General features: G+C 40.6%; 1 protein-coding gene across 8 annotated transcripts in view; it reads right to left on the reverse strand.

Moving 5' to 3' along the window:
* Positions 1-15,311, reverse strand: part of LOC126353846 (dnaJ homolog subfamily B member 6-like) — a 307,307-nt gene that overhangs the window by 15,994 nt on the left and 276,002 nt on the right. For all 8 annotated transcript variants that reach the window (XM_050002997.1, XM_050002998.1, XM_050003000.1 and 5 more), the window contains one exon: positions 968-1,051. In XM_050002997.1, coding sequence (XP_049858954.1) covers positions 968-1,032 — 65 coding nt within the window. In that variant the 5' untranslated portion in view covers positions 1,033-1,051. The remainder of the gene's footprint in view (positions 1-967; positions 1,052-15,311) is intronic.

The raw sequence follows: 15,311 nt of genomic DNA on the forward strand, positions 1-15,311 counted from the left end.
TAATAGTGCTGTGACATTTTTGTTTTAATTAGTGTTCTTCTTGAGGGCTTTAATTTCATTTTCCATGCAAAGGGAGGTTTCATGGCAGCTTTAAGAGGGGTCTTCCAGGTAGCAACATGTACATCTGATCCAAGTTTGTAGATAGTTCTGAAGTTTCCAATAATCTCATACTAATCACTGGGGTTCAAGATAGAGTTTTTTTGCACAGTCTCTACTTAATGTACTGCTTTAAAATTGAGCTTACAATCAGTTACCGTCATCTTAATGACCACCTTTTGCCTAATAATGTGTATGTGCCAAAATCCAACCTGACAGGTACATCAATATGGAAAACATAAAATACAGGAAGCTAAACAAAGTAAAGGTGCAGTTTCCTCACAAGAGATATTCATATAACGTATAAAGTGCATTCTTAATACGATATGACAAGTGTACTGAAATAACGAGTTCTGGAGATGTGTCTTTTTCATATCATTAAATATGCACCGAATGCAGCCATCGTGGATATAATGGAGACTGGAACTTCAGTCAAACATTTTAGTTGCTTTTATAACGGGAATAGCAGATACTGGAACTTGTATAATGTTCTAAACTATGCAACCTGAAGTGCACTCTTTCAGCAAGTAAAAAGTTAATATTGGAAAAAATTGATATTGCGGGTTTTGGAAATGTGTGGCTCATGTATTACAATTTCAAGAAGTTTGTAATGTTAAGTAATAGGTCTGCTTAATATGGCATGCTGATCCATTTTATCAAAGCTAACTGATTAATTATGCAAGAATAATGGAGATCTATTTTCCTTGTTGTATCCTAATGAAGGGTGTTGGCAGTTCAGGACTGGGATCCTATTAATTAATTAACTGATTGATTAAAGTGGAAGAGGGGTCCGAAACAAATAAATGGGGACAGAACTTTGGAACAGTTTTGTCCATCAAACAGTTTAGTCAGAGACACAGTAAATACATACGCTTTTTTTATGTCTGCTGTGGAGGCTGTTTTGGAGACCTCCAAGATCCGGTAGTAGTCCACCATACCGCCACTCTCTTCTGATCTGAAACAGAACATAAGAATGATAGATTTGTAACAACCTTACATTATTCTTAAAAACTGTGTTATCTCATAAAATCTGATACTATGTACAATTCTGGCATTTCTTCTAACATTTCTGTTATTTTAAGTGAGGCTGCAAATATTAGAAATATCAGTTTTATAAGATGGTTTCATTGTTCTACTGATTAAATGATTGGCTATTTATCCAATGACACATATGGAGAAGATGATTACAGTTAACAGATGCTGTACAATGCTGGAAAGGGGAAGGTATCATCTGTGTCCTTTCAACACACGAAAATCACAAGTGAGATTTGAGAGAGACTTTGTCATTACTTGACAACCAAGAAAAAATAGTTGCAAAATGAAACTGTATTTACTGCATTTGCTTCTAAATATTATTGTTCTGTTTGAATGGATATATTTTTTCAGGTGAATAAATTTTGTCATTCTGAAATGACTGCAAAAAACTTATCCTACTCTTTCAGTTCTTATCTGTGAGAAGTTATTTCCACAAAGAGTAATTTCATGTGAAGTTCCACTGACATCCAACATGAATGTCTTCACACCCATCTTTCTCAGATCTGTAAGAGATTATTCGGAATAAGTCATTTTATATTCACGAACTTGTAAATATGGCAGCATGCTGACCTTTTGTAAGCGTCAAGTGTTAAGAAAATACACTTTAGAGTTATCATCTCCTACCCATCGCCTTTCACAGATTCCAATAACAGAAATTCTTCTACGAAGTAGTTGTTTTCAAGAATGAAGTTATTCAGTTTGTTTTCAAATTTTATCTGTCCGACAATCTCTTATTAGTGAGCACACCTTTATGTGCTAGACAATGTTAATGTGGAAAATGAACGTCATTTTTCTTTGACAATGTAATTATGTTTATCATTGTTACATTGGATTACTTTGAAAAAACTGAGTGAGGAAGTAAATATACTGGGAAGCAGTAGTGAAAACATTTGACATCACTGAATGAGAATATGCAATACGTCAGCTTGCTTGCCTCTCCCCAAGATCTAAGTGCAAATGTGAATGAACTAAGTTGTTTTAGGAGTTCCACAACTATGTTCTTTTTCCGTTTTAAATTCTCGTCAATACTGACACAAAGATTTTGAAGTATCCACCGTATTTATTATTTCCTCGCCATGTGTTACGCTTATCGCTGGCGTACTACCTCTAGGCGTGCGGAACTGTGTATGCTGTCTCTTTAAAACAGATATTATTCGCAGAAAACCAAACAATGGCACTTTTAATATCAATGTTTACCATTCCTCTGTTGCTATCCGTATGCCTGCGTGGAGTGCAAGACTAGTGTCACCCGCAAAAAGAACTAATTGTTGTTTACTTGATTGAAAATAGTTTACATATATGAGGAACAATGGCGGACGTACGACTGAGCCTTGGGGGTGCCCAATACGCGATTTCTCCTCAGTAAGAAAATGTTCCCTGTTTACACTGGTTGAAATTACGAAGTGCAACTTTCTGCATTAGTGGTATACCTGTTAAATTTAGAAACAACAATTGTTCCTCAGTTATACGTCAGCATTTACTGCAACAAGGTACTGGTACTCTCACAGAAAAACTGCATCACGAAACTGCTAGCCATTCTTTATCCACTGACATCTCATGATGCTGACTCATCGACAGTTATAAGGATGTAGATTACAAAACACTTATGAGCACGTCTAAATATGCAGGTAAGCACTACGTAGCATATTTGTTTAAACTGTTTATTTATGAAGTTCTGTGGTATCATGAGAGCCAAAGCTACTTCTTACATATTTTACAGAACTCTGATTAGGAAATGTATAGATAAAGGTTAAGTAACCAATGAAACACGAAAATTGAGTGTAAGAACAAGTATAACAGTGTAAAGAATGTTCTCAACTACTGCACGAAATTCCTGTACAGAGCAGCATCGTGCCACATGGAAAGCTTTCAAATTTGATTTGTATACTCTGAGTTTTATCACTTAATTTCTTCTGTTCTATTGTAACTCTATGGAGAATGAAGTCTTCTGAATAGTGCACACTTTTCTGTGAGATGCTTCAGGAAGTGTTAGTCAAGTGTATATAACTTTTTCCGCCAACTTTTCACTGAATAAATGTTGCACTGTCTTCTGAAAGTATCACTAGTGACCAGCGTATGCCACGATGGAATAGTATAGGGAAGTCGAATAAAAACGTGAAAGGTTGTGAAATTATACTGTTTATTATCTGAAGAGTAGTCATAAATTAACACATTCATCCCGCTGTGTGCAAGACCATAAATGCCTTCAAGGAAAAGTGTTCGGTTGCCAACGGAACCACGATTCTACACAGGCGGGAACCTCATTGTCAGAAGCAAATCGACGGTCACGAACTCTTCAGGGCTCCAAAAACACGGAAATCTCATGTGGAGAGTTCAGGATTGTATGAAGGGAGCGTAAGGGCTTCCCAGCAGAGCGTAGTCGACACAACCTTGGCAAACATGTGCCGAAATTGTTTCGATTACGCTGCAGAAGTTCCGCGGGGAATCCTCATACAGTCCCGATCTCTCCCCAAGCAATTTCCATATTTTTGGAGCCCTGAAAAAAGGCGTTCGTGGCCATCGATTTGCTTCGGATATAGATGGTGAGGCCTGGGTACAGTCACGGTTCCGTAGGCAACTGTGAACATTTTTCCGTGAAGACTGACTGTCTTGTCTCCTAGCGACACGTATTAACAGTTGCGGCGATTAGTTTTGAAATTATAAAGTTAGCTACTTTTTCCCTCTTGTATAGTTTTCATCTGACTACCCCTTACAGCTTTAACATTATACTTATGTCTTTGACGGGAAGTGAACTTTGCCGCAGTGTTTAGACATGCACTGATATGTTCTACCACCGCGCGTACTTACTTTAAGCGAGCATCTCTCATCATCCTGCAGCTGACTTGCAAGACAGCCGAGTGGCCCTGTACGTGGACACGGCAAGGCCGCTCCATGGCTGCATTTGTTTCTGTAGGAAGCGGGAAGCTGCTATCTGCAGACAGCCTTGAGAGCGGGTTCGTCCCCGCAGCCTAAGGAAAGTTGATCAGCCTTTCCTTGTTACAAGAGTCTGCTGTTGTACCTCCGACCAACACTCCACGTCGTGCGATACATACTTCAATGGGTGGGGGTATCAAAACAGTATTAACCATCGTAGTATCACTGTGGTCAACACTATCCTAAACTAACTTTCTTTTTGAACTTTGAATGTAACATTTATGAAAATGCAATAATGATACTAAAGTTGCTTGTTTTTAATTTAGTTCATTAAAATATTAAATGTGCTAAGAGCCGGATATAACAATTAACTCTATCCGGTGAGTCAATGTTTAAAATGAAGGGCGACAGTCTTTTAGTAATGTAAAACTCCACTGAGGAAAGAAAGGTATTACTTCAGTGTTTGCAGATGACTCCACATAAAATTACGTCCCGCATTCTGCAGGTCAGAAAATTTTCGATGCAGTCGTAAACCGGGCGAGATGTCGCACACGAATTATCTTCTTTAAAAGAAGTGGTTGTTTTACTGAACAAAAAGGTTTTCCAAAGACTAGGAACACCGAATCTACCTTGTTTTCTCTGAAGATTTCACATGTGCAGAACGAGAGTTTGGCATTAACGTTACAAAACATGTTCAAATGTGTGTGAATTCCTAAGACCAAACTGCTAACGTCATCGGTCCCTAGAATTACAAACTACGTAAACTTATGCTAAGAACGACACACACACACACACACACACACACACACACACACACACACACACACACACACACACACACACAAGGGAGGACTCTAATCTCTGGGCCGCGCAATTCGTGACTTGCCTCCTCAAACCGCCCCCCCCCCCCCCCCCCCCACATTCACTCATGAACGGAACAAATTAAAAACGATTATGTATTTGCCTCTGCAGAATCCTCTCCTAATTTTCTCAACAGTGCGTCGCGAAAAGAACGTCGTTTTCAGATTCCACGTCGCTTATTAGTGGTTATTCCTAGTTCGGTTGCGACTGAACACAAAATGTAAACGAAATTTATGACTTATTGTTCAAGATGTATTTGTAAGGCAGTAACTGCAAGAAGTTACAACTTTACAATCGCCCTCCAGCAGTCCGTGCCAAGGCATGTCACTGTGTGATAACTTCAAGCATGAGACATGCTTGTTCAGTATGGATATGTTTAAGAATATAAAAAAACCTTTGTTTTTGTCCAAATGACGAATTCACAGGTACGTGACGATTTCTCACATGCACAATAAACTCCATCCCACTTACAATTAGGCATAAAAACTGACAATGGAGGCAGAGAACCCACGGACAATAACGATGATTTCAGAGGTTGGCGAGCAACCAACGTTGCAATTCAGTGCACTTCTTATGCATGGTCGTTCTCGGCACCGAATGTAAAAAATTATTTTTTATGTATTGCAATTACGAGTATTACACATCTTATGCAGCTGGGAACATACCACATATCGGTACAAACGGAGGTTCACAAAAATAAACGTGTTGTCTATATAAAATACCAGACACTGTGGGTGAGCAGTACTTACAAATCTGAAATGCAACTATGCACACAAGCAAACGTACAGTCGCTTCTGCAAACACCTAGCTAGTACGGTGTTGAAATCAGGGCACGTGAATAAACGAAAGCCAAGTAAAACCCATGATAGTAACATATCACTTTCGTAGTGTCCCTCCCGACAGTTGTTTACCACGTGATAGCCATCATGGTTTATACCTGGCTGTGTGTTTATTAGTATACTCTAATGACATGGACACCGTTCTCTGTTTGGACTAGCTGCTGTATTTTATACCTGTGCGTGCATCTCTGTTGGAGATTTGTGTTAGTATCACTCACATACATTTTCTGGTATATCATATAGAACACACATTTATTTTTGTCAACTGCTGGTACGCTCTGATACGTAGTACGTTTACCGTTGCGCGACGATTGATAATACTTGTAATTGCATTCGTAATAAAGCAACAGCGGAAACGACCACATTTAAGAATTACGCGAGGGCTGTGAATTCATGCCACATCAAACTACTGAATGCAATGCAGGTCTTCATCTCTCCTTGCGCGACCCCAGGACTGTTTCCGAGGCATGATATTATCGAAGTGCTTTGTAACCTAATGAATTAGTACATATCTTTTTCACAACGAACAGTTTTAAACCAGATGTAATATTTAATTATCCCTTTCGTTCACATGCTTCAGTAAATAATACTTTTTAACCTCCCAAGCGTCGTGATGTTTAAAATTCATCATCGGTATTAAGATTACTGCACTTTTACCTTGTTCTTCAAAGCACAGTGTGCTGTACTCAATAATTAAACATGGAATAGTATAGAAGTCAATGACTGGTAAAGCTTAGCTACACAAGTATAAAAATTTATTAACTTAGGTCAAAGGTGCAAACAAAATGAACGAATTTAATACAGAATACAACAAATACTTACGTTCGAACACTAGTAGTACTTGTGTGTTTATTATGAAGAAAGCCTTTACAACATGAGTTTTCAACCCAGTTTAAATAAACCAAACTTGTTGCTGAAGGATGACCATGTTGGTAAAACACGAAGTTTATGATTATGGCTTACTGTTCAAAGTGAAATGTGTTTACTTCAGTCCGAAGACTGGTTTTATGCTACTCCCCAAGCTATTCTACTCCATGTAAGTCCGTTCATCTCTGCAACCCACATTCATTTAAAATCTTTTTTTTATCTTCATCATGTGTCCTAAAATCGACCTTTTTCTTTTAGTGCAGTTGTGCCATACATTTCTATACTACCTAATTCGATTGAATAGCCCTTCAGTGGTTATTACATCCACCCATTTATCTTTGTAGTCTTCTGTAACACCACATTTTAAACGCTTCTGTTCTCTACTTGGCTGGAACACTTACTGACCACGTTTCACTTCCCTACAAGCCTACATTCCCGAGGAATACCTTCAGAAAGTGTTCCCTAACACAGTTGTATTACATATTAACAAATTCCTCTTTCCAGAAACGCTTTTCTTGCTATAGCCAGTTTACACGGTATACCCTCTTCACTTTGACTATGTTATTTTGTTGTCTAAATAGTAAAAATCATTTCTTGAACTACATCCCTCGGCATCGCTGATTCAATTCGACTACAATTCATTACCCTAGTTTTAATGACGTTCATACTACAAATTCTCTTCAAGGGATGACTATTCTTCTCAACTGGTTTTCTGATGTCTCTTACTATCTCTGAGAGAATTACAATGTCACTGGCGAACTTCAGTTTGTATTTCTTTTCCCTGAACTTTAATATTCTTTCTAAATGGATCTTTGGTTTCTTTTACTGCTTGCTCAACGTACAGATTGAACAACATTGGGCTACAACCTCGAGTTAACTCCCTTCTTAAGACTGCACTTAGAAGTCACAGAGCATGAAACGTAAGCAATCTTTGTTACAGCAAAAGATGTATAAAACATTTCGTCCCTGCAGTTTCTCCCCCACTACTTTAAAATTTCAACTAATGTAGTCCACTCAACAATGTCAAAATCTACAAAAATGTACGTCCGCCTTCCTTTAATCTGTCTACGGTAAGCTGTGGTGTGTTTCTATATTTATCTGGAACCAGAAATGATCTTCGCCGGGGTCAGCTTCTACAAGCTTTGACGCGAAAACGTCTATTCGCGCCCCAGTCCAACTTCCTTGTGACAAAACACAGATTTGAATCGGTAATAACTACGAGACTAGTAACGCATTAACATTGGTTGAGCCTACAACGGACGGATCATGTCTGTACTTGTTTGTCACGCAACATCTTTCCTGCTCGTACCAGCGAAGGCAAGCACGTGATAAATGCAATAATGTCATGTACTCCATATCCACTGTTGCAACATATCTTCTTGCGCATACGGTGTCACTGAAGTGACGTGCTCGTGATTGTTACGAATTAGCTCGCGGAGCTATTGGTTGACAAGTTGCGTAAGTCAGATCTCGTCCCATCATATCCCACACGTGCTCGATTGGAGACTAGTCAAGAGATCGTGCTGGCAGGTAAGTAGTTGCACATCTTATAGAGCAAAGTCAGTTTCACGGACAGTTTGTGGGCGCGCATTATCCTGTTGGAGCAACGCGCCACATTCCTGTTGCAAGAAAGGCAAAAGAACGGATCTAATAACATTCTGCACGTACCAGAGCGCTGGTTAGCGTCCGCTAGAGAAACACCAAAGGTGAACCAGTTGTAGCTTATCGCGCCTCAGACCGTAATGCCTACGATGGAGCGACTGTGTTTGACGAATGTTTTCTACGAGACAGCACTGACCATGTCTCCATCATAAGCCATCCTCTGACGACACCGGTCTAGCCGTGTAGGCTGATGGTGTGGTGTGGGTCAAAGAGGAGTTAGAGGTATGCGTGCCCGTAGTCCAACTGCTATGAAATGTTTCGGAACAGTTCGTCATGCCACGTATGGGTTCACAAGCTACTTGCCGCTGCTGCCTGCCGACAGGACGATCCTGATGAGCTGCTGTGCTGGGTGGCCGCCCAGAACATCGTCTACGGGTGAGAGAATATTCACATAACAACTGATATCAGCATCGCTGCATAACTGACGCAACATGTCCAACTTGTGTTGCAGTTCTCCGAAAGGAGTGTCCCACCACTCGGAAGGCTACATTTTGACCTCTTTCAAATTCGCTCAGTTGGCTATAGGAAGCACGACTATCTCCGTCGCATGGTTGCTTCACGCCTACGCACCACACTGAGCCTTCTGGCTGCTGGGCATTCCCTATTAAAGGGTAGACATAAGATGGCGCTCCGGCTGCTATGCCACTACGCTGTCTGTTGGCGGACGACGTTGAAACCATTATCGGTACACCTACTATCCACCACGTGGCATATATAGTGCCACCGGATCAAATTTGACGTCTGTGTATGTGTATTACCTTTTTTCCTTCTTTCCTTCTTTTTTACGGCAGTGTGCTAGTGAAAATCGGTATTATATCGAACACTAGACAACAAAAATGTCTTGTATGAGAATGAAGCTAGCGTAAGATGGAATCCAAGAAGCCTAAAAATTCCACTGCCAAGCGAATGTGGGACCTACAGCAAAGTCGAAAAGGAAATGAGTGGCCGAACTGTTCTAGGCGCTACGATCTGGAACCGCGCGGCCGCTACGGTCGCAGGTTCGAATCCTGCCTCGGGCATGAATGTGTGTGATGTCCTTAGGTTAGTAAGGTTTAAGTAGTTCTAAGTTATAGGGGCCAGCTACTGTTCCGTGATCATTATACTACATTGCGTGACCACTGTATTAAAGAGACTGATAATTAACTTAAATATTAATATGTAAAACTTACGATTTTATCTCCGCGTTTTCGCGAGGAATATACGGCGCTGACCCGAAATGCGCACCGAAAATTGTTTTCCATTCTTCTGTAAGTAAGTCGTTTGTCACTATTTTGCAATGACGACTTCTTACGCTCAGTAACAGTGACATCACAGTTTTCAAATTTATTTTCGCTCTTGTATCTCGCTAGGTTAAGGACAGTAGCCATTGTTTTAAAAAATAATTAACTCATATATAACATTGCGTAACATTTCTTGTCCGTCGAGAAGAGACTATTACATCCTCATTCCTCCGATCCCTGACTGTCCACAGTAAATACAGTTTCCTTGGGAATTAATTTTGGAGCAAATTGGTTCCCTGGACTGTGACAACGGGATCTCGTGCGCTGCTAAGTAAGAACTGCAGAGCATTATCCTAACTGGTTACAGCGCACAAATCGTGACAAGGACGTCGGGACGAAGTTGACAGGTGGTCGGTCGGTCTCGGAAGCAGTGGCGGGAGCAGACGTGGGCCGCGCCCGCCGAGCGCGCCCACAGCCAGCGCTGGCGGTACCGTTGCCATCCGCCTCGCAACTGAGTCACCTCAAGGACGCGAGGGCGGCACGGTACCGTCTCTGGAAAATACGACTCCTCTAAGAGGGCGTGCGCAAGCACCCAGTTCAACTCTCTTCTTTTGGCTGTACAGTTATTCTGAAGCCATGCTCATTAAGTTTCCCCGTGTATTTCCATCTAAGATACCCGGACTTCCATTTTATCATTCCGTATCCTGAAATGCATGGATTGAAGCACTCAGGTGCAGTGTTTTTTACCTTCCAAAAGTAAGTACCACACTAACACGCAATTACTTAAATGTAATCAAGTTTTTAACTCTCCAGTCTTGTAACTGGTTCGATGCGGTCTATCACGAATTCTCCTCTCGAGTCAACTCCTCATAGAAGAGTATCACACTAAGGGCTCAATTACTTGCCGAATGTATTCCAATCTCTGTCTTACCATACAGTATCAACCCTCTACAGATCCCTCTAGCACCACGTAAGCTTCCTGGAGTCTTAACGCATGTCCCATCATCCCGCTCCTCCTTGTTGTCACTGTTTTCCGTATGTTCCTTTCTTCGCAGATTCTGCGGAGAAACTCCTCATTCCTTATCTTACCACTCCATCTAACTTTCAACCTCCTCCTGTAGCTCCATAACTCAAATTCTTCGATTCTTCCGTTTTCTTGTAGTATTGTTTCGTTACCAGATAATGCTGTGGTCGAAACAACATTCTCAGCAATTTCTTACTAAAATTATGGCGTGTGATACCAAAAATGTATTGTTCAGAATGCCCGCTTTGCTCGCGCTAATCTGCTTCTGATATCCTTCTCGCTTTGACCGTCATGTGTTATTTTGCTTCCAAAGTAACAATTCCTCAACTTAGACTACTTTTATAATGCTTCTGTCATTCCTCATTACTTTCGTCTTTTGTCGGTACCGGTGTACTCCCAATCCATATTCTGTGCTTATTAGACTTCATTCCATTCAACAGATCCCGTAATTCTTCACTTTCACTGAGGATAGCAGTCATCAGCCAATCTTAAGACTGACATTCTTTCACCCTGAATTTTAATCGCACTCTCGAATCTCTGATTTCTGTCATTGCTCCCAATGTACAGACTGAACAGTATAGGCGAAAGACTATCACACAAAAAATCCTCAATGCAGCCAAAAATTTAGATCGGTATCCGATATGGTGTAGAGTTTCCTCGACATGTAGAAGTAACTTTAGGTATCACCAAAAAAGTGTGTTATCTTTGCCGTCCAAACAACAACAACAACAACAACAACAACAACAACTTTCGAAATTGATGAAGTTATGTCCAAACAAAACCTGCACAATATTTGTGCAAATCTTGATCAGATTTCAAAGTGTTGCAGATGTTGACAACATGCTTGCGATGTCCACAAAACGTAAAAACATAAAGTTCTTCTAATACAAAGCCTGTAGGTCACAATAGGCCTCGGTAAACTCATAAAAATTACCTGGGTGTAATGTAATGGAACTACCACGTAGGCGTAGTCGTAGGTAAAGAAGCTGGTGGCAGGCTTCGGTTTATTGAGAGAATACTAGGAAAATGGAATCCGACTACTAATGAGATGTGTGACCCTTCCTAGAATATTGCTCAAGTGAGTGGGACCCGTACGAGTGGAGACCAACAAGGGATAGTGAACATACACAGAGATGGGTAGCACTAACGGTCAAAGATATTTTGACCCATGGTTGAGAGTCACGATGATACTGAAGGAACTCAACTGGCAGACGTTTCGGGATAGACGCCAACTATTTACCAAAAGCCTCCTTACAAAATTTGAAAGACCAGTATTACGAGGGAAAGTCAAAGCTTTACGATCTCCTCGAAAATATAAAGTTACGTAATTTTTGTATTTTTATGTTTCGTTTGCAGATAGTCATTGAAATTCCGCAATACCACATCACAGCGCACTTCGTCTCAATTTTATCACTCTAAAGCAAAAAAAATACGTAACAGTTTTTTGAATTGATAATGTAGAAATACTACTATAGCGTCTGTAGAGAAAGCAAAGACATTTGACTAACGACAGCGCGCACTGAGACACTTAAGTTCTTTTTTCCCACTCTCCATACGAGACTGGAATGGGAAGAAATCTAAATGCGTGGTGTTATCGTAAGAACCCTCTGCCATGCGGTTCAAAGTGGTTGGTGGAGTATTTCTATAGATGTGGATGTAGGGGGAAGAGTGCTGAATTGCTAGCACGAGAACAAAAACGTAATTAGTTCTAAACTAGTTTCTCTTTAAGGTACACACGAGCTTTTCTGATGAAATAACTAAATTTGTACTATACTTGAGAAATGGAACGAGGCGGACGGGAGAGAGAGGGGGGGGGGGGGGGGGGGGAATCAACGACTGTGGTCCGATAGAAGTGAGATGAATTTTCGTCAAATCCTACATCAGCTAACATCTTGACAATTGGTCACGGTGGATATAGTTACGAACTTCATGCAAACCGTGGGAGGTTCCTCGATCAGTCTACAGAAATACCTGAATTATTGCTTTGTATTTAGTAACGTTAAGCTAACATTAAACTGTTTCCTCTTGTGTTTATAAAAGCTACGACGAAGAACTCGGCAGAATGATCGATAAATATCTGCAGCTTACGCGCGAGTTACTATACCCGCACTTTTAATAATGCCGTTAACGCAGAGACTATATGTCCGAACTGTGTGAAGGTTTCCGGAGGGCAAAATGGGCTACAGGGCACGCTAGCAATATTATAAAATATTAACATTGGTTTAAAATCAGAAAGAAAGGCGTTGAAACAATGAACTGACAACTGCAATGGACAGAACGCAAGTAGGCACAAGGTCAATGGTAACTGAGAAGGATGGACAGAACATTACATTTACTTAGACAGGTATTAAGTAACGGTTGAAGGAACCGAAGTAGGCACTGCACGTGATTGATTTTTCAATGTCACTGGAAGATTTTGATTGCATCCATGTTTCGTCACTATAACATAAATTATGCGAAGTCTGAACTGCCTATTTTACTTGAATATTTGGTGCTATGCACCTTGGTGAAATTGCAAATATGCCATTAATGATTAGGTATTTGAAGCAAGCAGACGTCATTAAACAATTTACGTCTTAAAAATACGTTTGCATAATTTACGCAAAGTCATCCCAGGCTGCGCTAAGAAATTACAGAGTTGCTTCTGATTTGCAGTGCGCACAGACCGGAGGGAAAACCAAGCAGGCGGCAACCTCGCGCCTGCCTTTTCTGTTGAGTCCTAGCCTGGCGTGGCCTTCCCTTCCGTTGGCCCCCGCTAAACCGGCCGTCACTAGCCAACGCAGTTGGCCTGGTAGAAGGCCCTGTTACCATACGAATTGGCTGTGCGTTTTAGATACACAAATCATCTTCAGTTTTAGAATTTATCCTGAAATCAGGTATCTTCTTAAAGGAATTGCTATGAAAATTTTAGGCGACTCTATTCCCGACTGAAGAAACAATTTGATCTCATACCACGGATACGATTTCTCGCGCTTTTCCTGGCGATGGTCTACGAAGCGAAAACTCCGTGAACTCTACAGATTTCAGTTACATAGTGATGGTGCTCGAACACATCCCTCACTTTCGCGTTAAGCTGAAATAATGTTTCACTGTGGATTTAAAAAATCGAAATATGATGAAAAACTAAGTGCGCAACGGCTCCACTCTTGACATGGGCCAAATGAGTCTGCTCAGTGAACAAATGATGGCAGCTCGACTGAATGCACGGAGAAAATTTCTCGGCTTCACACGGAGACGACGAAGACAACAAAATTTTGTTTCTCTTATGGATACATATTGTGCAATAGCCTTGACCTGCAGAATACGTTTCTTTGACGCAACTCCTCAAGGAAGTAGTACTTCGTACTATGGATAAATTGGAACACAGTGATACAAAATTCTTTGGATGAATATCTCTTGCCCTAAACAGAGACGGTGAAGCGTTTTTCTAAGCAAGTTAACACTTATAGATACGGACAGCTGGATTCGAAAGTTATGCTTCCCATGCAGATACCTCGTGTAAAACTGTAACCACTGATGAAAGCAACATTACTGAGTTCTACATATGCTACTGGCAGCCGTCGATTAAATATAGATGAAATGGCGGAAGTCACAGTCATAAAAAAAGAAAAAACCACTTTGCATGTGAAACTAGCTATTAGCTATGTGCAACTAGCTATGTGAAAGTTCCTTGCTGAATGAATGTGTATGTGTTTAATGATGACCGAAAGTAAATTTGAAAAAGAGTCTCGGCAATATTTGGAGCATTTTAAAAATAATCCAACTTTTGCTGCTGACTGGTTTAGTCAATAGAATTTGACCAACACTTCTTGCTAAAAACGAAACAGAAACCAAAGCACTGAGTGGAAGCCAGTGTTCCAAAACGAGAGAAGCGTGTATCATTTGCTAGGAAAGTTTTATTGTTTTTGGGGACGCAATACGAAATATTTTTATTATCTTAAACGTGCGGTTCCTGAAGAGGGGCAGCAGCCTTTTCAGTAGTTGCAAGGGCAACAGTCTGGATGATTGACTGATCTGGCCTTGCAATAATAACCAAAACGGCCTTGCTGTGCTGGTACTGCGAACGGCTGAAAGCAAGGGGAAGCTACGGCCGTAATTTTTCCCGAGGGCATGCAGCTTTACTCTATGATTAAATGATGATTGCATCCTCTTGAGTAAAATATTCCGGAGATAAAATAGTTCCCTATTCGGATCTCCGGGCGGGGACTACTCAAGAGGACGTCGTTATCAGGAGAAAGAAAACTGGCGTTCTACGGATCGGAGCGTGGAATTTCAGATCCCTTAATCGGGCAGGTAGGTTAGAAAATTTAAAAAGGGAAATGGATATGTTAAAGTTAGATATAGTGGGAATTAGTGAAGTTCGGTGGCAGGAGGAACAAGACTTCTGGTCAGGTGACTAAAGGGTTATAAACACAAAATCAAATAGGGGGAATGCAGGAGTAGGTTTAATAATGAATAAGAAAATAGGAAAGCGGGTAAGCCACTACAAACACAATAATGAACGCATTACTGTGGCCAAGATAGATACGAAGCCCACACCTACTACAGTAGTACAAGTTTATATGCCAACTAGGTCTGCAGATGACGAAGAAATTGAAGAAATGTATGATGAAATAAAAGAAATTATTCAGATAGTGAAGGGAGACGAAAATTTAATAGCCATGGGTGACTGGAATTCGAGTGTAGGAAAAGGGAGAGAAGGAAACGTAGTAGGTGAATATGGATTGGGACTAAGAAATGAAAGAGGAAGCCGCCTGGTATAATTTTGCACAGAGCACAAGTTAATCATAGCTAACACTTGGTTTCAGAATCATGAAAGGAGGTTGTATACAT

The sequence above is a fragment of the Schistocerca gregaria genome, chromosome 3 (genome assembly GCF_023897955.1).
Source record: "Schistocerca gregaria isolate iqSchGreg1 chromosome 3, iqSchGreg1.2, whole genome shotgun sequence".
In the NCBI taxonomy this organism is placed as follows: domain Eukaryota; kingdom Metazoa; phylum Arthropoda; class Insecta; order Orthoptera; family Acrididae; genus Schistocerca; species Schistocerca gregaria.